Here is a 26,859-nt window from a genome sequence, read left to right on the forward strand (position 1 = left end):
ATACTGGAAATTACATCATTTACATCAAAAGAACAGCGTGTTATTATCCATTTTCTTCAACTGCGTGGAGTGATACCCATCGATATTCATCTTAAATTGACTGAGACATTCTGTGGTGGTGTCATGGATCTGAGCAATGTGCGTTCATGGGTCCGATAGTTCAAGGAATGTCGAACGTCATATGAAAACAAACCAAAGGAGCCTTGCCTGCAAAACAGTTGCCAGTTACTCCATTGCTGAGAATAGGGATGTTTTGGGACAGCGAAGTCATTATACTCGTGCATTGCTATCCTAAGGGCACAACAATGATGGGTACAAGCTACGAAACTGATTTGAGGACCAAGTTGCTTCCAGCATTGCGAAAGAAACTGCCTGAAATGGCTGCAGCTGTGTTCTTTCATCAGGACAACGCACCTCCTCATCGAGTGTCCATTGTTCAGCTGCTCTTCATGGAAAACAAATTTGAAGTGAATTACATGCTCCGTCCACATACTCCCCTGACCTTGCACCTAGCGTTTTTTGACTTTTTCCAATGCTGAAGGACTTTCTCCAGGGCTGCACATTTTCCTCTTGTGCTGCTATTGCATCGGCAATTTTCCAGTGGGCCACGCAGACCCCTAAAGAAGCGTTCGCGGTGGCCATGAAATCATGGCGTCGACGTTGCGAAAAGTGTGTACGTCAAGAGGCAGACTGTTGAGAAGTAAATGAAGTTTCATCTCTGTTGTGTAAGTGGTTTATGAGAAAAAGAAAATAGGAGACCGTAGAACTTGAATGCACCTCATATTATGAACAACTTTTCAACGTTACATTTTTCAAGCATCGGTATCTGTGAGAATATTTAAGAGTATCGGCATTGGTTTTGCTATCGGCTCAAATTAGTATCGACTCAATCCTACTACACAGCCAATTAAATCGCTTTATTACAAGATGATAGCCTTAACAAATAGAGTAAGGAGAAAGAACGAATCCTCACATTTATCAGCTGGAAGGCAGCCCTCCTTGTTTAGTCTGCAAACTTTGTCACTACCCACGTAAGATAGATAAAACATTTGTTCTAAGGTGCAGTGTTTTTCCATTCTATTTTCGTGGCAAAGTTGAATCTATCTTCACTTCATACACAAATAGTCTAATCGGGACAGTTTAAAGTGGGATCTGAAGGACAATTCCACTACAAATCAAAACTTAAACCTGAGACCCACTGATTAGAAGGAAACAACAGTGGACACTACGCAGTGAGACAGGCTAATTTAACAACAGAGAATGACAGAATTAAGCAAAACCACAAGCATGCATTGTAATTTAATTTACCAATGAGAAGTAACCTTGAGAGTAGGCTCAGTGAATGTGATCTAAGAAAGTTAATACCAGTCTTGTTCAACTTGAGTAAGTGTTCTTGTGGTTTTTTCACAGATATTGTTTTACTTGTGTTTTCTCAGTAGTGTAAAATTCCTGTGTAGCAAAATGTAATGTGTGGGAGGTAGTTGGCACCACTGGCGCTACAGTAATACAAACACAACAGATCCGATTGTAGTATCATTAGTTGGAACAGCACAAGTGAAAAATCAAATAGTCCTGTGTGTGAAATTAAACAAGAGAACATCTAGTAATTTGTTTGTAACTCTACTATGATAAATAATGGATGTAAATGAAAGTACTAAATTGAATATGTTTTAAAATATAAAATTAATTTTTCTTCTGAGAGAGTTTATGGTAGAGACGACAGACATATGTACTACAAATCAATGGCATCCCTTATCAGAGTGAAAATACAAAACGTATTTGAGTCTCAGTATTAATAATTTTAACTATTACATTATATGTCTATCTTGTAAATGCATATTCCATCACTTTTCAGGATAAGATAATTAATATGTAAGAATTAAAGCTGACAAGTGAACATATTAAGCTCTTCATGGTATGACATGGTAAATGCAGTCAAAATGTGTAGATAGTAAACCTACACAATAGTAAGCTTTGTTGTTAGTAAAAGTTGTTGTTACTAAACAAACTATCTTATTTTGCTGCTATTCAATTATGATCTCTTGTATAATCCAGAGAAAATTGCCATTGTTAGGGACTTATTTTTAAAAACATTTAACTTATCCTGAGAAATAACCTTTCATCTTTTTATTTTATTTTATTTTTTGCCAGTATTTACCTTGTTTGCCAAAAAATACAAAAATTGTGATTTTGTGATTCCATAACAATGACAAATCTCTCCTCAGTGTACACATGTGATTGTTTTTGTTTTAAATACAATGCATTCATACTTGTACTGCTAAAAACAAAAAGAACATTACAGTCCATTTGATTATTACAAAATATTTTGCTGAAGTGAATTTCTTTCATTAGCAGAAAAGTGTAGCTAAGCACAGAGCATTGGTACCAATTTAAAAATATATAATTTGTTCTTAATATTAATTATGCACACTTATTACACAAAATATGGTTTTAGTATTATTATGTTTTCTATAAATATATCAACACATACATATGGTATGTTGAAGTTCAATCCACAGTCTTCCATGTACAGCTAAAACTAACACATCATAATCAATGTGCACTATCTATTTAAAGCATTACATCTGCAATTCTCAAATCTTCAGAAATGGTCCATCTTATAGGTAATGTTATTAATAAGAACGTTCGTTTCTTTAGTGGATAAAAATTCTTTAATCTGCTCAATATTCAATATACTGCACATATATCTGTCTCGTGAACTACGAAAACAAGCTTTGCAACATCAAAACATTGAATCTGTAAAAATATTTTAGCCACTAAAGACATGTGGATTCTCCAACACAATGTTGTTGTTTATTATCATGTATTTCTATTTGACATGTCCTATAATACTATGTGTAACCAGAATAAATGTTAAAAGGTATGGTTAGTTACCATATATGCAGGGCTTGCTGTTGCACATCAAACTGAAATTGTATAGTATAATATCTTGATATGCAAGGGTTATAATACACCAATATATATGTGTGTATCTTATGTTAAAATTATGAAACTTTATTATCATGTACTTCTATTTGACATGTCCTATAGTACAGATGTACCTACTTATACGAAATTGTAGTCCTTGGATGCAAATAAATCATATCATATCATATCAATGAGAGTTCTTATTAATAATATTTTGCACAGTACAGTCACTACAGTGGGATGCATAAGTATTACCAAAAAATTGTCCATCACCATGTTTATTCGGTTTATGATACTTAGAGAGAGCTTTAAGAACTGAAACAAAATGTCAAACAGGCTACTTACAACCTCTGCTCTAGCATACGTAAAAGTACATTCAACATGTAGGATGCAAGAGAAAATGGTCATGGACAATTTATCAAGCATTACTTGTGCATCCCACTGAACCTTAGTATCTTTCTGATACGCATGTGTTGTATATATTGAACTCTTATAATTCCTTTCACGCCAAAAAATATCAAATAAAAACTATCTGCCCCATATACACTGATATCAAGAGGATAATTTCTTGAACCAATTATAGCAAGTGTTGGCAGCTATAGTTGAATATAGAACAAGTGGTACAGTACTTGGGAAGCACATTCTGTAGTTCTTACATGAATGGAATGTTGCTGTGAGAATTAATTTAATACATGTAATATTTCACATTACACTGGCAAGGCACTTCTGTTTATATTCATGAAAAATCTTCACTAATTGAGCTTTCAACAATAACACTATTTGAATGGTCTCTCGGGGTGTTATTGTTAAAACTTCAAGTTGTTGAAGATTTTCATGTATATAAACAGCCTCTTCAAGTATATGGTTTATAGTACTTTACTAAATAGTTTTTACATTTAACTAATGGAAAAGTAGTTTAATTATCATATTATTATTTAAGTACATTTTAGAATTGCTTATCAAACATGATTCATTCTAAATATGATCACTGATTCAAATTTTTAACATTACCAATAAATTTATGCATCATTTATTTGTATTTAGTATATTTTCTTTGCAGGTTGTTGGAATTATTGTACTGCAATCCTTATATATTTGCCAACTAATAAAGTTTTAATGTATTTTTTGGTCTAGTAGACACTATGGGTATCCAGCTTCGATTAAAAAACATTGGCGAGAAGCTGAAGGGCACTTCATGAAGTAAAAAAGCAACTGAACTTTCCTGCTCCAGTGTTCATTTTCTAAAGATGTGTTTTTCTAGAATGTCTAGTGCTGAAGAGGAAGATGCAATAACAGTTACAATATGCATATTAAAATATTATAATCATTTTGTAATCAATATCATAGTGGCCTTCATAGCCTGGAAGTTAGGTTCCTATAGATTCAAGCAACAGACAATATGACATAGAAGACATGTATGGCAAGGTACATACATGATTATGATTAAAGTGATTGCATTTTAGATGTGTATTTGCATATATCATTAGACAAATTATTTATTATTTGCGATGAAGCAAGCATAATAGCTATTCTTGTCTGTGTGTGTGTTTGTTGGTAATAATAGTGTAGTATTTGCTTATTATGTTTTGGATCATTTTACCAGTTCCATATTTTCCTAGTCTTCCATTTGCATATAAAAAAGGTTTATGTCTGCTATGCATTTCTAGGATTAAAAAGCTGAGTGTATGGATAAAATAGTGGGAAAACGAATTAACGTACTTATATAAATTGAGTGCAAACACAGTGGGATTGGTATCATTGCATGTATGTGTACAAAATTCAATTTATTCATCAGTCATAGCTCTATTTTGTGTACTATTGCCTCCAAAAAGTTTTTATATTGAACCTAAATGGGATTTGACCTATATTTTAAATTGGAATCAGTAGCAGTGGATTTTTAATTTACTCTTTTTTATGAACAGGTTTCGTGCATAGCTGAATGCCTTTTGTGTTAGATGTCCAGGGTTCAATTCCTTGTACAAATTAAGAATCACAAAGCTAATTGGGGAGCAGTTCTAAATAAGAAGCAGCAGACTTAAGTCTACAAAACCAGGTAATGGCAAGAATATGATAAATAAAAAGGTGAATGGGAGGCAAATTTTTAACAGTCATGCACAGGGGTGGACAAAATTAAAATTATTTCAGCCACAAACCCATTTTTCTAAGGAGCTTTTTTTTTTTTTTCAAATATGGGCTAAGAAAGCCATGAATCCAACTAAGATATTGCTACACAATTTGAAATGTGATCTCTAAACATTTAATTCATTAATTAATATAATATTGGATTAAAAGTAATTAATTCTTGCAGCAGAGCGACGTTCTTAAAGAAAGCTTAAGCGATAACAGCATGAATGACTATGTAATGTATTCTAATATATGGCTGACTATCGTATTGCTGCAGATTTTCAAATTCGGTTAGCAACAGTGGAAAAAAAAAAATAATATGGCATGTTTATTGTTCCGATTTGATGATACATGTGGTACAGAATAAACACATACTATACTCATTATTTAAAAATAAGGTAATGGAAACTTCCATAAACAAACTCAAAATATTTGAAAATATATATTTCTTACAGAACTGAATTTGAAAATTCAGGCACCAGGTGCCATTTTTCAGATGCCATGGTGACCAGACAACCAGTATTTTTCTACCCCTTGCCATGCACATTTGTGACATTCATTGCCAGTGATTTTGTTGAATATTTGATTCATTGCGTTGTCATCGTAGCACACTTGGGTACAAGAAAGCTTTTGTAATCAAGAAGTTCTGTATATTACTTTCTTTGTGATCAAAATTGTTTCCTGAAAGTCCTTATATGCTGAAGAAACAACAAATTAACTTCAAGATTATGGACTTTTGAACATTCTATCTTATATTGGAAAAAAATGCCATTGAAAGAAAATATTTAAACTATCTGTTTTAATTACATTTGATGCTTTTTTTGTGGTAAGCAATAATATGTTCTCATGTATAGTGATATGAGCAAAATGTTAACAAGTCTCATACTCGACTGTGATGAAATAGAATGTCTTTTACATATTTGAGTAACTAAACCATAGTTTCTAGTTTGAAACTGAGTTAAATTTTAAAACATTGACTTCGTTATTAATAGTTTTAAAATTTAATACATATAGTACATTGCCTAGGTGAGAATTTAGTAAATAGTACATCTGCCTAACTTTCCCATGAATGCCACTTCTGTTATGTGAGTAACACATAAAATGGTTTATCATTTGAAAACAAATGTAGCACCACATGAATATAGAAAATAATCAACTTAAGAGCAACACATTTTCTGCTTCAGAAATTATTCAGTCATTCTTATATACATATTCAATATCCATGTAATTGTGTCTAATGAATAGAAGATTAAAAGAAATAAACTTGAGTGTATTCAACTTTGCAAAGCATGGCTAGGTTACAAAAGTTATGTTTTGCCAGAATTAAGGCTCGGCTGGACCTTTGGCCAACACCAGTGAAGCCATTTTCAAAATATTCATGTTAATCTTTGTGTGAGTTGCTTTGCTAAGCAGATGCAATTTTTCAGAATGTGGAATATCATAGCAGTTTTTGAAAATGAGAGGAGTTTTCGAAAATGGCTTGGCTGGTGTCTGCCAAAGGTGCTTACACAAAAGAGACAGCATTTTTATATTGGAAATTTGCTTCATTGTTGGTCAAAAGTTACACTCTATGTATGTAACAATTAGGAGACACTAATTTTTATCCACAAGTGTAATATAATATATAAAAGAAATTATTTCAACTTGAAAGAAAATTTTGTGATTTTGCAAAGGTGATGAAGAGAAACATTGAAAGAATGAAAACACATCAGGATTTAAAATAGAGTTTTCATACAGAATTACAACATGGAGCATGTGTACGTCATGTACAATATTTGTTGAAGAGCAAGTAACAGAAAAACTGAATGTAGTAAATTATAAATACCGAGAAACTAGTACTCACTTTTATCCGCGAAGCTGTTTTTTTCTTTTTCGATTAATTTCAGTGGCCACTGCCACCATCCTCGTAGGAACTTGCTGTACTGATGGTGGCAGTGGCCACTGAAATTAATCAAAAAAGAAAAAAAACAGCTTTGTGGATAAAAGTGAGTACTAGTTTCTCCATATTTACATACTACCACAATTTTTTTTCCCAATTATGAAAGTAGTAAATTAGTTAATCAAAACATAGGTTTTTCATTACATGTGTATTGTGAATCATTTAGGTTGAGTCATAAAATATTAATGTAAAAATGCTTATTTAATTCTTTTGGTTTCATGGAAATATGCAAAAACCTTTACAGCAAAGTCTAGTTTAATTATCATCACATCTGTTATTTATAAACAGTATATTTTCATTGTGCAAAATTACAAACTTATGGTAACTTCATATTCAACACTCAACAACAACAACTCAAACAATTTCATTTTCTTCCTAAATACAATCATGTGGATTCTCCAACACAATGGTGTTGTTTTTTCATAAAAATAGGCTAGAAAAGACTCCTACTCTGAAAATAAATGTACAAATATAGCACAGCCCATTATCCAAATAGATTTTCTTGCTTCAAACTTAATTGTACCTGTATAAAGATTGACATTTGATTTCCATATACGTATTTTGATTACTCCACTTAATTGACTGGAAAAAATGGCACTTTTCTTTCACTTCAAACATTCATTGTATAAACATTTCAAATTCTGAACATATTTACATTTTTACACTCACATATATTTACATTTATTGAGCGTTCAACTTGCACATTGCAACATACTACATAAAACAAGTGTATAAATATAAAACGTTTTTCATGTTTACATCTTTGTACACATATCAATAACAACAGCAATAAAATACTATAAACAACATGAACACAAAAATAAAAACACTGCCAGTGATAACATCACTAACCTTTTACACAGTTATGCACACAAATGATTGTGTGTGTATGTGTGTATACTTACTGGTGCATATATAATATACACCATTCCTACATGTATTAAGAATTGTATTTTGATGTGCAGACTTAGGTTTAATGTCATAACATGGTCACCACATTGTTCTGGTCCTGACACACATCACTGCAGTAATCATCACTCTCATCAGCTTGTGGTTGCAAAGTCACATACTTGGTCAAGCACATGCCCATAGGAGACCTTTGGTTTCCTAGCAGAGGTTCCCTTATGCACCCGTGTCCCCCATTCTCTAGCGGAGTTGCACTATTACAACTACAATATAAAGATACTAACCCATCATTTCGAGGTAGTGATGTCAGACTGTCTGTATTACCTGAGAAGGACCTGTGCCTTAAACTCCCCACATTCTTGTTGCTAAGCGATATGGAACATTTCCTCATCTTCTCTGGCAGATTGGGTTCAGATTCATTTCCTTCGATCTGGACAGATGCAAGAGGAACATCCAAGCAAGGTACAATCAGTCTGGGGTTGTTGGCCAGGAATTCAACAATTTCTGAGGCATGGGGTCTCTTCTTTGTCTCAATGTTCCAACAGGAACGAATCAAACCTTCCCTGGATATAAATAAATGTCATTCAATAATTAAAAAGGCAACAGTTATGCAATGAATATAAATGTATTTTAACTTACTGAAAAATTGTGTGGAGCTTGTGAATCAACCAGGAATTGTTCTATGCCAATTTTTATACAGTGAGCAACTTTGCAATTTCCACAATCTGAATATCTGGTATTTTTTCCCATTGTGGGATTGGCTTGATAGACACATGCAGTGATCAGAACGCTACATTTTATAAGTAGCTTCGCTACAACTACAGCTACTCTTCCAAAATGTAGCTTCGCTACAGCTACAACTACATTTACCAAAAAGTAGCTCGCTATGCTACTCCTGTTCGCTACTTGCTACTTCGCTACTTTTGCGCTACTTCTGTATTAAAAACTTAAACAACTATATGGCTATTCAAAAGAAGCCCTAGTATGATAGTTGTACGTACTGAAAAATAGATTCTGTTATTTATTACCATGATTCCCTTCATTCTATAATTTTTATAGCAGTGTTACTTCAGTTACATAATTTTAATAAAGTGTTTGAGAATAAAGTACCTTTCTAAGTGGCATATCAATTCAAAAAACTAGGTCTTACACGTATCCGTGATCTTCTGATTGTCATTTGAAAAATATTTATGTGACAGACTTCTTTTTAAAATTAATTGGAAGAATGTCACATGTATTGAAATTAACTAGAACGTGTTGCACAAAATGGGAATAAGATAAAAATGTGATATGTAGCAATTTAATCTTCTTAACTTAAACAGAATGTTATTTGGGGGATGGCGGATATTTGCTCGAACCTTGAGGATATCTGGGGGATGCTTCTAATGGTATAAATGAGAAACAGGTGGAACAATGCTTTACGTAAGTCTTTCTGTTGAAAATGTTTCCCCGAAGACACAGTGGAAATTGTAATTGTCACCTTGTATTCAAATTGCCCCAGGTTCGATACCTGGCGGAGGGCACATGGTGGTTCGTATCAGTCTCGATCAGCTGATTTGTGCATAAAGTGGACTCAAAACAAACACTAGTTGGGAAGATGGGATCCTCCTGCTCCTCCATTCCCCTCTCATCATTCTTCCCCATTCTCACAATTAGCTAAAAGTGGCAGAAAACGGCCTTAGATAAGAAAATAACTAAAGAAACAATGCATCCTCATTGTCATGATTAGAAAAAGTTACAGGAAAGGGACGCAAAAGTAGGAAAAATACATAAATTTGAAAACTGTGTATTTTAACAAAAAAATGTCATTTCTGCAGGAAAGTCAATAACTTGTATGTTTTTTTACAATATGATAAAATATATTGAGGAAACTGATGTGTAAACCCGAGTGTTCTAAACATATTGTAATTTTCAAATTTGCGAACAAATATCATGACCAAAATAATTGTAATTCCAGAAACAATCGTTCTTGTAACAATAATTTCCTGCCGGTGTGATCCTATACACTGACAATGATCAATGCTGTTACCGTACTGAACCATTGATTGTTGGCACTATTGCTTTGTCAGATTAGTAGAAAATGGATCGTCCGTTTTTTCACTGTAAGTTGTGTTTTACACAGTAATTATTGATATTTTGCTGTCTGTTATGCCATCGATATCCACAGGATTTATTCCAGGGGTGGCACAAACGGGGCACTTTTTCCTCGCGGTGTAGCAAATTCTCCCCAAAATAGCGATGCAGCTAAAATAAATGGCTATTAGCCTGAATATATTCATATAGGCCAGTTAGTTATCCGGAAATTAGAATTATTCAGATGCTAATGAAATAAATTATGCAGCTATTTATAATCTGTGATATAAAGATATTTATAATCTAGATTATCTGTATTTGCATGTAATGGACTTTGTATTTTTGAGTCTCTTGCCAAAGTAAGCAATATTGTCATTTATTTTTGACGCCGTTGCCACATTAAAAAATTATCTCAAAATACTGAGAAAAAATGTAGCTGTAGCGAAATTTTCGCTACAACTACAGGAATTTTGTAGCTTCGCTACTGCTACAACTACAATTTAAAAAATGTAGTGCCGCTACAGCTACCGCTACAAATTTTGTAGCTAGCTACAGTAGCGACGCTACAAGTACCACGCTACTTCCGACCACTGGACACATGACACAGATTCACAAACCTTTCACCCCTGGTGGATACACAATTTTTATGTAGGTTTACAGTAGTTTATACACTGAAGAAGAAGAAGATTTTATTTGGAGCTGAAATAAAATTTAAGGAGCAGGGGAAAGATAATTCATTTAACCTGGGTTAAAGCACATTGTCAAAATTTAGGAAATGATATGGCAGATTTGTATGCAAAACAAGCTAGGGTAATTCAACCTGTACTGGAGCTGAAAACCTGGTACACAGACCTTCTAACGAGGGTGAAGAAAAAGTTGAAGGAAAACTGGAAGGAATGGTGCAAAGGTGAATTTCAAAATGCAGGCAGCTTTTATCAGAGGATAACTAATTTCAATAGAATCTGGCCTTGGTTTACAAAAGTTCAAGGTGCAAGGAATGTGATAGTATTACTAAATCGTATTAGGTCAGGACATACAACTACTAAAAGTCATTTACAAAAGATCTGGATTGTACAAAACCCAAACTGTACATGTGGCAACAAGGAAGATATACACCATATCATTTTTGAGTGTAATAGATACACACAAGAAAGAGATACATTTTATATTCTCATTTTTGAGTGTAATAGATACACACAAGAAAGAGAGACATTCTATAAAACTCTTATACATTGTGAAATTCCTTTTCCTCAGTGTTTGGAATCTTTGATTTGTGAACCTAACCTTGCAGTTGGATATATATTGTTATCTTTTTTTAGAAAATGTGGCTTAACTATTTAGTAGAAAAAAACTATTGATAGTGTCTTTTAATAATAATGTACTAAAAAATGTAAGTTTATGTACAATACATATATAGATATGGGAAAAACTGCTTAGCGGTAATCCCAAGTAAAATGTAAATAAATAAATAGATGTCATTTATGAAATTAAGTTTATACCACGAGTAACTTGCAGAAACATGGAATTTTCAGATGAGATACAAAAGCATGATGAGATGAACTTTGCAAGAAGCATGGTAAAAAAAATATTGAAGATGAAGATACAAAGACAGCCCAAGTTGAAAGCCTAGAAGTAAGAATAGAATGATAGAGATTAAACTGTCATAAAAACCACCCAGGAAAATGATTGAATTGATAATAAATGCTACAGGATAAAGAAAGAAGTGGATAAATACAGTCGTGGAGGATGTGAAATGAAGAAATGGACGAAGTATAGTGGAGGAGCTTTGTTACAGTAAAATATACATGGAATGATGATGATTTCTGTTCCAACATATAAGCTTTACCAACTCTTCCACTGTTCTCAAAGCTTTACGCAAATGGTCTGTGTAGCCACCGTCAGTTTGCAGATTATACAGTTGTATTATATATGCAAGAATTTTTGTTTCTTCGGTAGCTAAAATTGTTCGAGAACTGCTTGCAACAACATAGGTGTTACATGTGTGTGTGTGTGTGCCTCCCATGTTCCAAATTTCCAGGTTTATGAAAATTTTCAAGTTAAGGATATTTTTGTTAACTTTCTGGCACCTGAGGTTCAATTCTGAACCTCGAAGTTAGACTGCCAGCTATTTTGGTTTAATTATATTTTTAACTGAAATTTGATTTCACTGTATTCTTGGCTCTTGAGAAAGTATGTGCAGTATATCAAAACCTTGAGCAAATTAGAGAATTTTAGCCACTAAACAAACACATGCTTTTGCTCATAATATTATTTGTTTCTTCCAATGTTTCTTAAATTAATATTAGTCATAATTATAGATTACTTACAATGTTTCTTAAATTAATATTAGTCATAATTATAGATTACTTACAATTGTGGTTTTAGTCCAGCAGGTATGGTAAGTGTGTTTCCTGCTTTAACATGTTCTAAAACTTGGTTGTTGCTTAGCCCCTGGAACGGGAAGCTACCAAAAGTTATAATTTCATATAATAATACTCCAAATGACCAAACATCAGACATTGGAGTAAATATACCAAGCCCAAGGCTTTCGGGTGACATCCATCGTACAGGTAGCATCCCTAAGAGAAAAGAGACATATGGATATTAACATATTTAATTTGAATTTGAGTGTAAACTATCTGAACCAAAATAAACCAAAGACATTATTGTTTCATTTCAGTACCTTGTGTTATTCGTGTTTCCAAAATAAGAATAAATCTGCACAAGCAAAATGTTGCAAGAATGAATGTATATAATTTACGAAGTATGGATTAGTATATGAATGATTAAATAAATTTTGCATTACATTAATATTGACAAAGAATAGTCTTTTGTATAGTTTCTATTATTTATGATATAATACTTCAATTTAAACTTACCTTTTCTATTAAATTTGTAATAATCATTTTCATACATTGGACGAGTCATTCCAAAATCCCCAAGTTTTACAGTTCGGTTTGCATTGACTAGACAATTTCTGCATGCTATGTCCCTGTAATGGAGGAAAAAATTCTTACAATGAAATAACCTTAGATTTATTACACAACACAAAATACAAGTAACAAGTAGTATATATATATTTTGTTTTGTAAAATTAGTCATGGCTACACTGCAAAATTTTTTTGTGTACTTTGGAATTTCTAGTTTCACCCAGAGAGTTTCTATTTTATTCTAGATGTATTTCAGAAACTAATGGCTGCAGAATACCCATACCATGAGTTGCTTCTGGATGTCTGATGCTGTGTTAAATGAGCTGATCAAAATTATTTCTAGCTTCATACTTCAAATAAAATTTACCAGGATTTTATGAGAAACCCCTAAAGATATACACACTATGTATAACCACTTTCTATTCTGTAGATGGTTTGAATCTATTGTATTAAGGATGTGAGGGAGGGTGGTAATTGTCTTCTTTTATTGGTGGAGAGCCTTATTTTTCCATCTTTTTCATCATTTAATGCTCTTTTAAGATGGGTGATTGTGACCTCCACCAGCACTTCCTTAGTCAAGCAGGTGTGTTCCTGATACCACATAAGCACATGTATCAGGGCATTACTTCATGACTTACTATACATACAAAATGTATATCATTCTAGACACTTAAAATAACTTTTTGGCAACAATCGAAACTTCTTTTGGTGTTGTTGTAAATGCAAAAATGTAAGGTCCCTAGGAATAACAGATCCAAGTTCAAATTACAGTTTAGTCTTTCAGACACTTTTTAATTAAATGCTATTTTTATACACTTAAGTTGCTGACCAAGGCAGTTTGTTAAAAATTAAAAGCACTTTACACATTATATTTCTACCCTAAATCAAGATCTTCCTCAGACTGAGAACTAAACTAATGTATTTTTTAAATTATTCAATTAAAAAAATGTTCTTGATCTGAGGAAGACCCCGATATAGGGTAGAAACTTAACATGTAATGTGCTTTTAATTTTTAATAAACTGCCTTGGTCAGCAAATTTAGTGTATTTAATATGGAAATGAGGCTTAATAGTGTTGCTATTTTTATGGTCTCTTCAAATGAGAAACACAGTGTGCTTCTCTCTTAACATATTTACAAGTTAGATATATTCGAGTAACATTCTGTTCCTACCTGTGAACATATTTCAGTTCTGCAAGGTAACTTAGTGCTCTTGCAGCATCAAGAGCCATCGTAGTTAATTTCTTACTTGAAATTTCATCGGCTTCTTCTGCATTTCTGTCACTTACCAAGTGACGTCTGGCTAAGAGGAAAGTCTTCAGATCACCTGAAAAGTATTAAGAAATTATGTTATCAGCAAATCTATTCTCCTAGAGACACAGGAAGGTAAATTTTAAGTAGATGTTTAAGCAAGCATGATGTAATGATACAATGTTTCAAAATATTTTTTTTGCTTTGCCTAAGACTTACATCCTGGGTACATTCATAATATCTGTGTTAGCCATAGCTAAAAACTGTTGAAACAGTGTAGTCATGACATGAATAAAAAAAACTTGTAACAAATGTGAAGAGGACAAATTGAACTGACAAAAACATATATGTGTAATTGAATAATATTGCTTGTTGCACATACATAATTCTTACATTGTAGATTTTTTTCTGGTTTATGGTCGTTACAAGCATTTAAACATGTTATTTCTATGTATGTATCAGTATTGAATGATTTGTGATTATGATTTGGAGTTTTAAGTCCACTTTATGCACAGTAAGGGACTGGACCTACAGTTTAAACTGGGATCCAAACCACTATATGCCTCCACCGGGTATCGAACCCTTGATTACAAGGCGACGACTCTACCACTGCGCCATCAGGGAGGCACATATCAGTATTGAAGAAACCAGTTGAAATTTCATCCCTGACACAGGTGATATACTACAGATCAGTGGCGGCCCGCGCCTGCTATGATGGGTAGTGCCAACGTGATCGAGAAATCGAAAAAATCTCCGTTAACATATCAATGACAGGAATCTAGTGAAATAGTAATTTTAAATGGAATTTTGTTTAATAGAATTTACATGCAGACAAAATATCAATTTTCTAAACAATAGTAACAATCTGAAATGCTTTACTCACCGAGATCCAGAGAGGAAAAGGCCTGCATTCCTCGCGAGACAGTCAGCAAGAGCGATAGATGAAGTCCATCCTGCGTTCCTTTTTGTTTGCGAATAAATCTATCACTTTCTTGTTAAAATTGTCTATGTTGTTCACAAAACTTTTCTCGCAAGAGAGCATGCCCAACGACGCGAGTCTTTCTTCTTTCATTGTGTTGCGTAGAAATGTTTTTATTCTCTTCATCATCGAAAAGCACCTTTCTGCTTCTGACGATGACATTGGCATTGTTATTAGTAATTTGAGCACTTTAGTGGTTTCTTGAAATGTATCGCATAATTCTTCGTTCATGATGAGAGAAAGGAACGGAACAGCGCCAGACACCGCTCTCAATTCTGGTCGGGAGTAGCATACTTGGAGTTCACTTTTTAGTCTTTTGTCTTCTAAGAACGGGTACGCTTTGGTCAATTCTTTTAGGTGCCCATCGGGGAAGTGTTTTAAATGGTGTTCAAATTCCTGCACATCGAACAAATTTGCCGCCGCAAGGTGTGTCGTGAACTGAAATCTTGTTTTCATTTCAGACAAAATGGTATCGCATACTTCCAGTGCTTCTCTTCTCTTGTTGTCAGAATGTACTGTCCTCTGTCTTTTGGGTGCACTTTCTTCACCGCCAGTTTCCAATTTAACAGAATCGATTACATTATCAATCTGCTGCCGCACTGCCTGTATGCATGTTTCGAAGTTTTGTAAACACTGGCGAGCTTTTAATGAATCGACGTTCCTCCTTTGCAGTTGGCTGAAGATTATTTCTACGTGCGGTGTAATGTGATGGAAGAAAGTCAACCAAAACACGAAGTTCGCTTCGCTCAGCAGCAGCTTGTAGGATGAAGCTTGGGTGAGGGTGGCTTGCAGAGTTATGTCATCGCGGTTCTGAATTGTGTCCATGACGGTAACGAGGTCTTCTCTGTACTCGTGCACCGTGTTCACTCCGCGAGAATGAAAGTTCCATCGCGTCTGAGATGCCCGAGGCAACCTCCTGCGAACGATCTCGTCCAGAATTGCCGTTCTCTGCGAAGAACTGGAGAAAAACGAACAAATCGAAGACAGATTAGCGAAAAAGATTCGCACGTCCCTATTGATGGAAGCTGCCTTTGACATCACTAAATTCATTTGGTGTGCATAGCAATGGATGTAATTTGCAAAGGGATACTTATATTTTATTTGCTTTTGCACTCCATTGATGCGCCTGCTCATTACCGATGCTCCGTCGTAACTTTGTGCGATCAATAAAGGCGAATTATTTCTTATAATTGACTCAAGTTCTTGAAGGATGCATTTCGAAATAGCATTTGCATTGTGTCCACCTGGATTCATGAATTTCCAAAATCTTTCGACAGGTTTTCCTCCAACTATGTAACGCAGTACAATAACAAATTGATATTGGTTAGACACATCGGTGGTTTCGTCAGCAATAATCGCTATGTAATCTGCACCTTTAATCTCTTCACGAACTTCGTTATGATACACTTCCAGCATGCACTGAAGCAGTTCGTTCTGTATTGTTTTCGAAGTGTATTTAGCAGCGTAGGAACTATACTGAGCTCTATCAAGGTGATCTTTCAAATCTTTATCTAATTCGGAACTGAAGTGAATTAACTCCCGAAAAATGCCTTTATTTTCCGATTGCTCTCTCCCATCATGACCCCTTAAAGCCAATTCAAGAGCGCCACAGAAACGAATACAATTTATTATCAAATTCAACACATACCTGTTTCTGTCCACATGTTCATTGTGCTTCGCAATGGATTCTCTGTAATACGAACTCAGTTGAGCTTCGATATTAACTTTCCCCAACATGGATAAACTCACTACATTGTTCATGTGTTCTGTTGATTTTTCATGAGCTTTCATTTTCCCCCACACATGCACAATATCTGTAACACCCCCTTTAGTCCAGTGGAATTCCCCGCCGAAGAGTACACACGGAAAACAGAACAAGGCCATTTTCTCTTCACAACCACATAACCACTTGTTCTTAGAATATATGCCACTATTGAACTTTCGACGCCTCTCGCCTTTACCACTCTTTTGTGTACAAGTGATGTTTAAATCTGGCGTGGGCCGGCCAAGATGCTTAACTTTTAATTTATCCTCATATGGTAACGTGGAAAACGAGGTATGTAATAACGCACTAATCCGATTCATCTTCACTCACTACCCTACCATTTGTACACTATCGGACACCTTCCACTCCACTAAAAGAACAACAATTAGAGCCGCAAAGTCGAACACGGAAATAACGCTTTGCTTTGTTTCCAATTCCTCCACTCCAGCAAGGCACATCAACAACCAGTGTTACTAACAACTACAATATATTTAGCGCTAAAACTCCAGTAGCATCTGCTGAATAAAATGTGGATCTAAAAATTGCAAAATCCAATGTAAAAAATTGAATTCTATCACCAAGTAAAGTTCATATACTAAGTTTCCTGCGTGTTTTTATTAAAAATATAAAAGTGAAAGATTCTATGGTGATGCGAATTTCGTTTGATATTTCGACTTATTTTTTCTTTACAACAGATATGTAGTATATTTTCGACGTCCAGTTGGATTTTTTTTCCAAAATAGGCAGACAAGTAGATACTACTTTTCTCACGAATTACTTCCTCAGCGGGTCCTACAAATCAGTCAGATTTAGCGACTTATCTCTGAAGAGCAACACTGCGAAAGTTCCCTTCTTCGAGCCACGCAAAATCGGGCCCAACGGCTGGGTCTTATGGCCAGAAAGGCTACCCCCCCTTTCCCCCCGCCGCCTTGTTTTCAGCTCACACTTCTTCAACCCTCCGCACATGTGTCAACTTCGTTAGACCACCTACAGCGCCTTGTAGGCCAGCTCTTGGAGGGCCCGGACCGTTCATTGCCTCGCGACTCGCGAGGGTAGAAACAGCTGGCGATGCGGCGAAGAGGTTGAGGCGGTCGTCAGCTTGACCGATTGCGAGATTCGAATCCCCTTGTCTGTAAATTATAAATGTATTATTTTAACAATACTTTGGCGGGGTCTGCTTTTCTTCTGAGGGTAGTGCCATGGCACGGCGGCTCTCAGCTTTGAGCCGCCCCTGCTACAGATCAAACCACAAATGAAATGTCTGATGAAGGGAGTGTGTATTTATTCTCTAGAAACATTACATCAAAAAGCATGTTTAAATGATTGTATCAACCATAAAGTAGAAGAAGGATTGAATAATATTACAAATGTGTATTTGATGAGCAGAGAAAACTATTGTTTTTCTTCCTGCCAAAGATAATCAAATTGTAAAATACAATAATGTATCAAAATTGGACTCAGCTAATACCAACACTTGAAAATTGTTGTGACAATTAAAAATTGTTCATAATACTGATTAATATCAATATGTAAGTATTCCACCACTGCAATTATATTCATCACTTTATCAGTGGTGCTTTAAAATATTCAAGAATTACAGTAGAATGTAGAAACATTTAAATACAAAATATATTTTTCACTCAATACTAGCACAAAGTAAATTAAAACTTAGAATTTTGCATAATTTTCATGGATATTAGACTCCATAAAAGTATTGGCTGACATTTTTGCAGACCCCGTAAAATACTCAAACTCTAGAAAAGTAAGGACCAGTATCGGTGAATAAATTCTAACAGATAATGATACCACTGGAGTCAGTCCATGTCGATAACTTTCTAGCTCTAGTGAAAATCACACTTACTGTAACTTACAGCCAAACATAAGCAATATTTAAGTATCTTTACTGGGGCGGAATATGTTAACAGATTTTGAAAGAAAAAACTATTGAAAGTAACAACATAGATACTGGTTAATTTTTCAGAAACAATACATACAACTTGGACACCACTAGGGTGGTCCACAAATCCAGATATATGATTCGCCACAAGGATATTGTTATTCCTTGACATGTAACTAAAAAACACTCCAAATTTTTCTTCAAACAAACGATATTTAGGGGTTGCCCCAATTTTCACTTTTTATCTAATTAAATTGCATGCATCTCTTATTTAAGAGCTGTACATTTACAAATGTATGACATCAAATTTGCTTTTTATGGAATTGGAAACTTGTTTTTGTGATTTGTTATTTTACAAAGAAGAATTGTTTCTGTTCTTTATCCATTATTAGTTTCATTATACTTTTGGATTAGGCCAATGCCTCATTCTGCTGTGTCATTCACTACTTTTGTTTGTAAGATCGTATGATGAAATTAATCGATAATAGGACCGTCTGTTCATTCCTTTGGATTTTTTTGCAGAAAGGTTTCAGATTTTGTTTTAGTTTCCTCCATAAATATATCAAAGAATAAAGAGGTACTTTCTGTCACAAACTTTGCTAACTTGAGATTGTCCACTTATCTGTGACTTGAAGACATGCTGGGATGGGAGATCTTGGATGTTGTAAATTGAGACATTTTCTCCTTTGTTTCCCTGTCACTGAATCGTCAAAAAAGGCAAGCAGAACAAGGTGTTCCGAAAGAAACCAAAGATATCTGGAAAATGCTCTGTTAAGTCTTGGTATCCACAATTCTATTCATGTAAGTCGGAAATGGGATATCATTCAAGGGGGCTCAAATTTCAAGAGGGGCTTTTTTGTTCCACTGTTCGATGTAGACCAAGCTCATAAACAAAGCTAAGTCAGTTATTTTCCTGATTTTCCTCGGGCCAACTGCAGTGGATGCCGAAATAGGAATATCATCAGCATATGATGATTCACAGAGCCTAATGAGCTACACCAGAAAATCAAAATTACTAATTTCTACTTCTTCCTCCCAGAAACAAAAGGTAGAGCAGCAGAATCCTTTATATCATTCGTTGATTGCAGGACATCAAGAGCATGTGGCAAATAATTTAGCACCTCTTTCTTCAACATTTTGAACATCGAATGCATTTAGCTGGCAAAGATCTCTCAGTAGATGATGATATAATGAATCCCCCTCCAAATAATGTTTATAATAGTGCAAGCTCCAAGAATCCATCAATTAAGTTAAAATTTCACACATAAGTAAGTCGGCACTAGAGGACAAAAACATCCTTTGTGGAAAATGCTCTGAATTATTTCAAATTTTTTCCCAATATTTTGAGAGGGAAGAAAAATTTGCAAAATTGGGCAACCTCCAAACATTCATCAATCAAGGTAAAATTTTTAAGTTAGTACTAGAGGACAAAATAGTATGTGGAGAAAAGTTCTGAGCTATATCAGTGTTTTGCTGTAATAATTTGGCCACCCTAACACCACATACATACAGCAATTTTAATATATTGTTTATTGATTTGGTTTATTTTACTTCGCTTTTTGTGCCACTTTTGGTTAATGATGGGGATGACGATGTAATTTTGCAATTTTTATATAATAACTCATTTTTTCATGTGGTGATACAATTAATAAGCCATTCTGGCATTTTTTTCATAGCATAAAAATCAATATCCAAGGAATTGTGTGTAAATATGAATTCATGTTTTTAGTAACTTTGCATAATTTTCATGGAACAATTTTCATTATTGCTCATCATTTATGCCACAATAATTTCCACATTTTTTTTTATGTAACTTTGACAACAGGTTATTTATATTCTCTCTCTCTCTCTCTCTCTCTCTCTCTCTTATTTTCAAATATCACCATGCAAATAATCATGGATAAGAAATAATTATTTCACAGAAAATGTTAGATTTAAATAATTAAAAATATTATACTTACCATAAAGCATAAATTCCATGACTGTATAAACTGGTTCATTCTTGGTACAAACACCTAGAAGTCGGACAATATTTTTATGATCAAACCTCTTCATTACTTCTGCTTCACTTAAGAAATCAAGCTTCTCTTCAGTTGTAGAACCAACTTTTAAAGTTTTCACAGCAACTGCCATCTGTAATTAAGCATTACACATTTTATTTTATGACTGTAGAAAACTTCTTACGTCACATGCCAGGAACATATTTGTTAAAACACTAAAATAACACACAAACAGCACGATAAAAACACTTCGAAGTTCTTCCAAGCTTTCGACTCCTTCACGGATTCATCTTCCGTCTTTCCTCGACCAGCCCTGATGACGACTCCGTGAAGGAGTCAAAAGCTTGGAAGAACTTAGAAGTGTTTTTTTTTATCGTGCTGTTTGTGTGTTATTTTAGTGTTTTAACAAACATATTTTGTTTGTACGTTAAAACATATTTCTCTTACAATTTTTTTTGTATAAATAAATTTAATGTTCAAGGGTATAGATAACATTACCATTATTTTTTTTTAGATAGGAAGTGCCTTAAGATAATTGTTTTTTGCTCAATATAAAACTAAGCTACGCAATAGATTACTCATTTCCACACACAAAAAATGTGTTTCCAAAGCTTTAGTAAAATTTCATGTTTTCACATATATGTTAGTGATTTTTGTTTGTTTTAGTTTTCGTATAAACAAAATATCGAAATTAATCATATTAATAAATAAAGTACCAAAAACTGTAGGGGAATAGAAACATCCCTGGTAGTAATGACAATTTACTTTTGTTGCCAGGAATAATTGGCTCCTATGGAGGTATCCGTTACCTCACACACACTGTGTGTCACACCCTTCCCAACTTCATTTTTGTTAACAATTTGTAAAATTATGTTGTCATGGAACACTACCATGACTGGAATTAAAGTAATCAACACCTCTTTTGTCCTCTCCTTCTTGTATGAATAACACAACAAGACTTGTCTTGCCTCGTTGTGTATCGTCATCGTGTTGCGTTGCATCTCATCTCGTTGTGTTTGATCCAGTGTGAAGCTGGCCTTAAGTTCTGGGTTTAAATCATGGGTATTGGCGGAGGCAAGAGGTGCTCCTGTATCTGTTTTCCATACATAGTGTAATAAACTGATGTGCATTCACTTTTTGGCATGAAAAGATATGTCCAAGTCGTAGATTCATTGTCGTTGGCCTCTGGGTAGTACAAGTACCATTCTAGAACAACCGTATGAACCACCAACTGAAATATTGTCTCTGGTACTGGGACAGGTGTAATCCCAACCATCCTCAAGGCATTTATAGCAGCTGGGATTGCTGCTGCCTTGAGCTCTCTGCCAAAGGACAATATTTACAAATATTCTGAACAGAAGTATACAGTTCTGTGTCTGATATCTGAACATATATCCAGTTCCAATTGGCTTATCTGGACATAAGAAAATTAGACTAAAAATGTTTGTGATACTCAACAAAACAACTTAAGAACACAGTATGTGTACTTACCCATCCATGTTCATTAAAATGTGCTTCACCACCATAGACTGTTCCAAACGCACCTTCCCCAAGTTTTCTGTTGATTACAACTCGATCTCTTGGGATTTCCCATTTGTCTAAGCTTCCCATCCTAGAAGCTGAAAGAAGGTCAATTCCGAGGGACTTCATGTATTTCTGGGTTAGTTGTACTTTCTTATCGTACCTGAAAATTAAGAAGGACTTTTTGAAAACATTGGATTTGTGACAACAACTGAAAATTGCAGATTTAAGTAAATGCAATAATACTTTTAATGAAATGAAATAAATTAAACAGTGTGTACAATACACATTTATAAATTAAGATCATAAGCATAGTGTAAATGGTAAACTGTAACAAACAAGAAATATTAATGTTAAACCAATGGGTTAAGACAAGAAAGGAAAGAGGTTGAAGCAAGATTATTTAGTCTCATTAAGTACACAATTATTACAGACCTGTTGTAATGTGTTTCTAAGTCATTCAAAACAAATTCCATGTATTTTGTTAAATAAACATCTGTTGATTAAATCACAGAATAAATGGTCTGTTTGCAACTATGAATCTGAACCAAAGGTGAGTGTTTTCACCAGAATTCTAAATTCTTTATAATCTTTGTCATTTTAATGAATAAGAGTAAATTTTCTGTTATGTTTTATGCCTTTCTTATTACAGAAAATAAAATATGAAATTACCTTCGTTTAACAATTATAAAAGCTAAAGTTAAGAATATCACAAGCAGACCAAATCCTATAACATTGGCTACAACAATTGCTGTTTCACATGTTGTTCCCAAGAATTCAGCAAAACTTTGAAGTATACATGTTGGAGGCTGCCTTCCATCCTCTGGCCTTTTTCCATCATTCGTCAGCCACTTCACAGCTGACATGTTGAGACTCAGGCTGAAACAAAACAAAGGTGAGTGAATACTGTAGTTTCAATCCAATGTAAATGTTATACAATTTTGATTTAGACGTGATTTTATTAATGTTCCTGCATACGAGCATGTCCATTTTACTTTTTTGATCACCGGAAATAGTTTTTCAATTATGAAATGTACTATAAAATCAATTTCACACGAATGCAGTGACATTCTAATCTAGCAGAGATAGATCAATCAATCTCACATCTCTAATTATTTTCAAATCACAATATTTATTGTCTTGTTGAAGCCACAGTTCACATACAATACATCTTTTTTCCAGCGCTTCTCGTCCTTAGGTGCCACCAGTGGACAAGGCTGGAAGGAGCTACTCTTGCTGGTTTTTCCTCCCCCTCACCAGTTCCAGGTAGAAACAGCCACCAGAAGGGAGGGGAAGATTTCTGCCTCTACCTCCCTTGCCCCCTCGTCCCCCTCTGCAATGGTTGAAAAAGCATGGTTTCAAGTGCCCCAGTCTATCTCCTATAGCAACTTATAGGAGATAGGTTCCCCTCGATTCCTTTGTAAATCCTCTGAAGAACTCAGGGCAAACATTTCTACAGTACTTATGTTCTCTGTATTTACACCACAACTTTATACACATTGTATAATTTGTATGTATAATGTGGGATTTGAAAATATAGTTTTATTGTTTATGAAATAAGAACGTAGTATGTGCAGACAAAAATACTTCGAAATATTATGCTCTTTTTTTAATATTTTTTTTTAAATATGGACGATATAATGATTAAATAACAAATATTTGCTCACGCTCTCTCTCACTCTCGTCTTAGTAGGGTTTTATGCAAATATAATCACATACAAAGATGGTGTTTCAAAAATCCAATTGAAAAATACCACTGAGAAAATGCAGTTTACTTTACCGATACACACGTATCTGAATGGTTATCGCTTTTCTGTCACCTTTGTTGTCGGCAGACGTCCGTGGTGGAGTGGTTATCACAGCATGCTACAACAGCATGGGTTCCGGGTTAAAACCCCAACCTGGGTGTGGGTGTTCTTTGTGTGTGTGTGTCTTCATCAATTTCATCACATCATCTTCGCGATTAACCAAATGTGGCAAAAGGCGATGCCAATTAACAAAAATCAAATCATTGATTGATTGTTTGATTTGGTTTATTTTATTTCACTTTTCTGCCACTTTTGGCTACTTGTGAAGATGATACGACAAAATTCCTGAAGGAACATACACAAAGAACACCCATGGCCTGCCTGGGATTCAAACCCAGGATTTCTGGCTTAGTAGTCAAATCAAATATTTTTTGATTTTCAAAAAAGGGGAAGTTACATGTACTTTTTTTAATAGTCATTCCTCAATTTGAATTTTTTTCCCTGCCATAAAGGAGGGGGGCATGCCCATCAACCCCCATTGGGCATGCCACTGATAGCTACACCCAAGTGTCGATGTCAACGCATGTCACTGGATGAATGTATGTAATTTATTTATCCTTTGCATTAGTCTTCAAGTGGTAAATGCTGTGAGTAAAAAACTATCTTTGATGGTTACAAGTGAAACATAGGCATGCTCATATACTATTTTATATTTTTCTTGCTTTCCATAAAAATGCTTCTGAGTCCTATTGAGTTCTATTTCTAAAAGTAGAACTTAAGAGTTCCTACTTGAAAAGATGACAGCTCCTGATAGATTGATTTGATTTATTTTACATCACTTTTTTGCCACTTTTTATTAATCTTGAAGATTGATTTGATTTATTTTACATCACTTTTTTGCCACTTTTTATTAATCTTGAAGATTGATTTGATTTATTTTACATCACTTTTTTGCCACTTTTTATTAATCTTGAAGATTGATTTGATTTATTTTACATCACTTTTTTGCCACTTTTTATTAATCTTGAAGATTGATTTGATTTATTTTACATCACTTTTTTGCCACTTTTTATTAATCTTGAAGATTGATATGATTTATTTTACATCACTTTTTTGCCACTTTTTATTAATCTTGAAGATTGATTTGATTTATTTTTACATCACTTTTTTGCTACTTTTTATTAATCTTGAAGATTGATTTGATTTATTTTACATCACTTTTTTGCCACATTTTATTAATCTTGTAGGTTGTTTTGATTTATTTTACATCACTTTTTTGCCACTTTTTATTAATCTTGAAGATTGATTTGATTTATTTTACATCACTTTTTTGCCACTTTTTATTAATCTTGAAGATTGATTTGATTTATTTTACATCACTTTTTTGCCACTTTTTATTAATCTTGAAGATTGATTTGATTTATTTTACATCACTTTTTTGCCACTTTTTATTAATCTTGAAGATTGATTTGATTTATTTTACATCACTTTTTTGCCACTTTTTATTAATCTTGAAGATGAGGATGAATGGTAATGAGATGAGGTGGATGATGGGCCAGTCACAAACATGTATGGATAACACAATACGAGCCCCATAGAGGATTATACTGGTTCATGAGCAGCGCTTGAAGTGGAAATTGCTAGCTGTGGGGATGTTTGGTCATACCTTGGGTATAGCTGGGAGAAAGGAAGGATGCTCTTATGGTTTAACATGGTAGCAATGAGACAGCTGGGGATATCATCCCCTGCATCCCCCCTCACTTCAAGCACTGTTCATGAGTCCAAATGCCAGAGCCTAGCTGATCTCTAAAATGTAGTCCAGGGTGCTGCACTACGGGGAGAGTAGGTTGGCATTTTTCCCTAGTAGTGGTGGACTCCATGTGCTGTTCACAGAACACCCAATGGGAAGGTTGCTTGCCAGGACTTGGCTGTTCTGTCTATTAGTTTTCTAATCTATCCACCAGAATTCAAATGTGGATTTTCAGAATTATCAATGTTATTTTCATACCTTCTAATAAAAATTGTGTATTACGTACTCCTCAAATACATAATGCTTCAATACTTGTAACAAGAATTACAGATCCCAAAGTTATTTTAAAAATGATATTATTCAGTTGCAGGTAGTTATAAAAATAAATGAAATACTTCACATGCTTGTCCATTCACACTCACCCCCCTTTTTTCCCCCTTGCTCTCTCTTATAATTATTATACATACAGTAGAATTCCAATTTTGTGTCTCCAGATTTCACATTTCGTGTATTATGGGTTTATAAAACTATGCTATACATGGTGGAGTAGCAAAGAAAATATTTGATCCTAATATTGCAACCCAACATTAATAATTATAACAAAAATAATTGTAGTAGTGGTTGTATTTTGTGTCGGTGAGTGTTTGTCTGAATGTAAACTTACTTTCCTCCAGCCACCTCAGATTTTCCTTCCGAGGTATTTGGTGTATATTGCCCAATAACAGTTGTGGTACCATTGAGCCACTGAAGAACATTTATGACTGAATAGCGAGAATCTCCTCCATAGAACTTTATCCTTCCTGAGACTCCATGGAAATCAGTTTCACTGATGTATGACACAAAACGCCTAGAAAAAAGCATTATCAAAATATTTTTTTGTAAAGTAATCATTACTCCCATCGGTTTATGACACAAAACGCCTAGAAAAAAGCATTATCAAAATAATTTTTTGTAAAGTAATCATTACTCCCATCGATTTATTGGTAAAATTACCAAAAATTTTGCTGATTTGATATATCTATAAAGAGCCTGTAATTTAGAGCAAAAATT

At 34.3% G+C, this 26,859-nt stretch overlaps 1 protein-coding gene across 1 annotated transcript in view; it reads right to left on the minus strand.

Moving 5' to 3' along the window:
* Window positions 1–7,025: 7,025 nt before the first annotated feature.
* LOC146001543 (uncharacterized) overlaps window positions 7,026–26,859 on the minus strand; it is a 184,387-nt gene continuing 164,553 nt past the window's right edge. Inside the window, exons 14-21 of the mRNA XM_083138993.1 lie at window positions 26,474–26,656; window positions 22,984–23,190; window positions 22,282–22,474; window positions 20,752–20,923; window positions 14,072–14,225; window positions 12,850–12,962; window positions 12,342–12,549; window positions 7,026–8,460 (exon numbers count right to left, since the gene is read on the minus strand). Of these exons, the coding sequence (XP_082995119.1) occupies window positions 7,971–8,460; window positions 12,342–12,549; window positions 12,850–12,962; window positions 14,072–14,225; window positions 20,752–20,923; window positions 22,282–22,474; window positions 22,984–23,190; window positions 26,474–26,656 (1,720 nt within the window). The 3' untranslated portion in view covers window positions 7,026–7,970. The remainder of the gene's footprint in view (window positions 8,461–12,341; window positions 12,550–12,849; window positions 12,963–14,071; window positions 14,226–20,751; window positions 20,924–22,281; window positions 22,475–22,983; window positions 23,191–26,473; window positions 26,657–26,859) is intronic.

This window comes from Lepisma saccharinum, chromosome 17, assembly GCF_977018435.1.
Source record: "Lepisma saccharinum chromosome 17, izLepSacc3.1, whole genome shotgun sequence".
Classification (NCBI taxonomy): Eukaryota; Metazoa; Arthropoda; class Insecta; order Zygentoma; family Lepismatidae; genus Lepisma; species Lepisma saccharinum.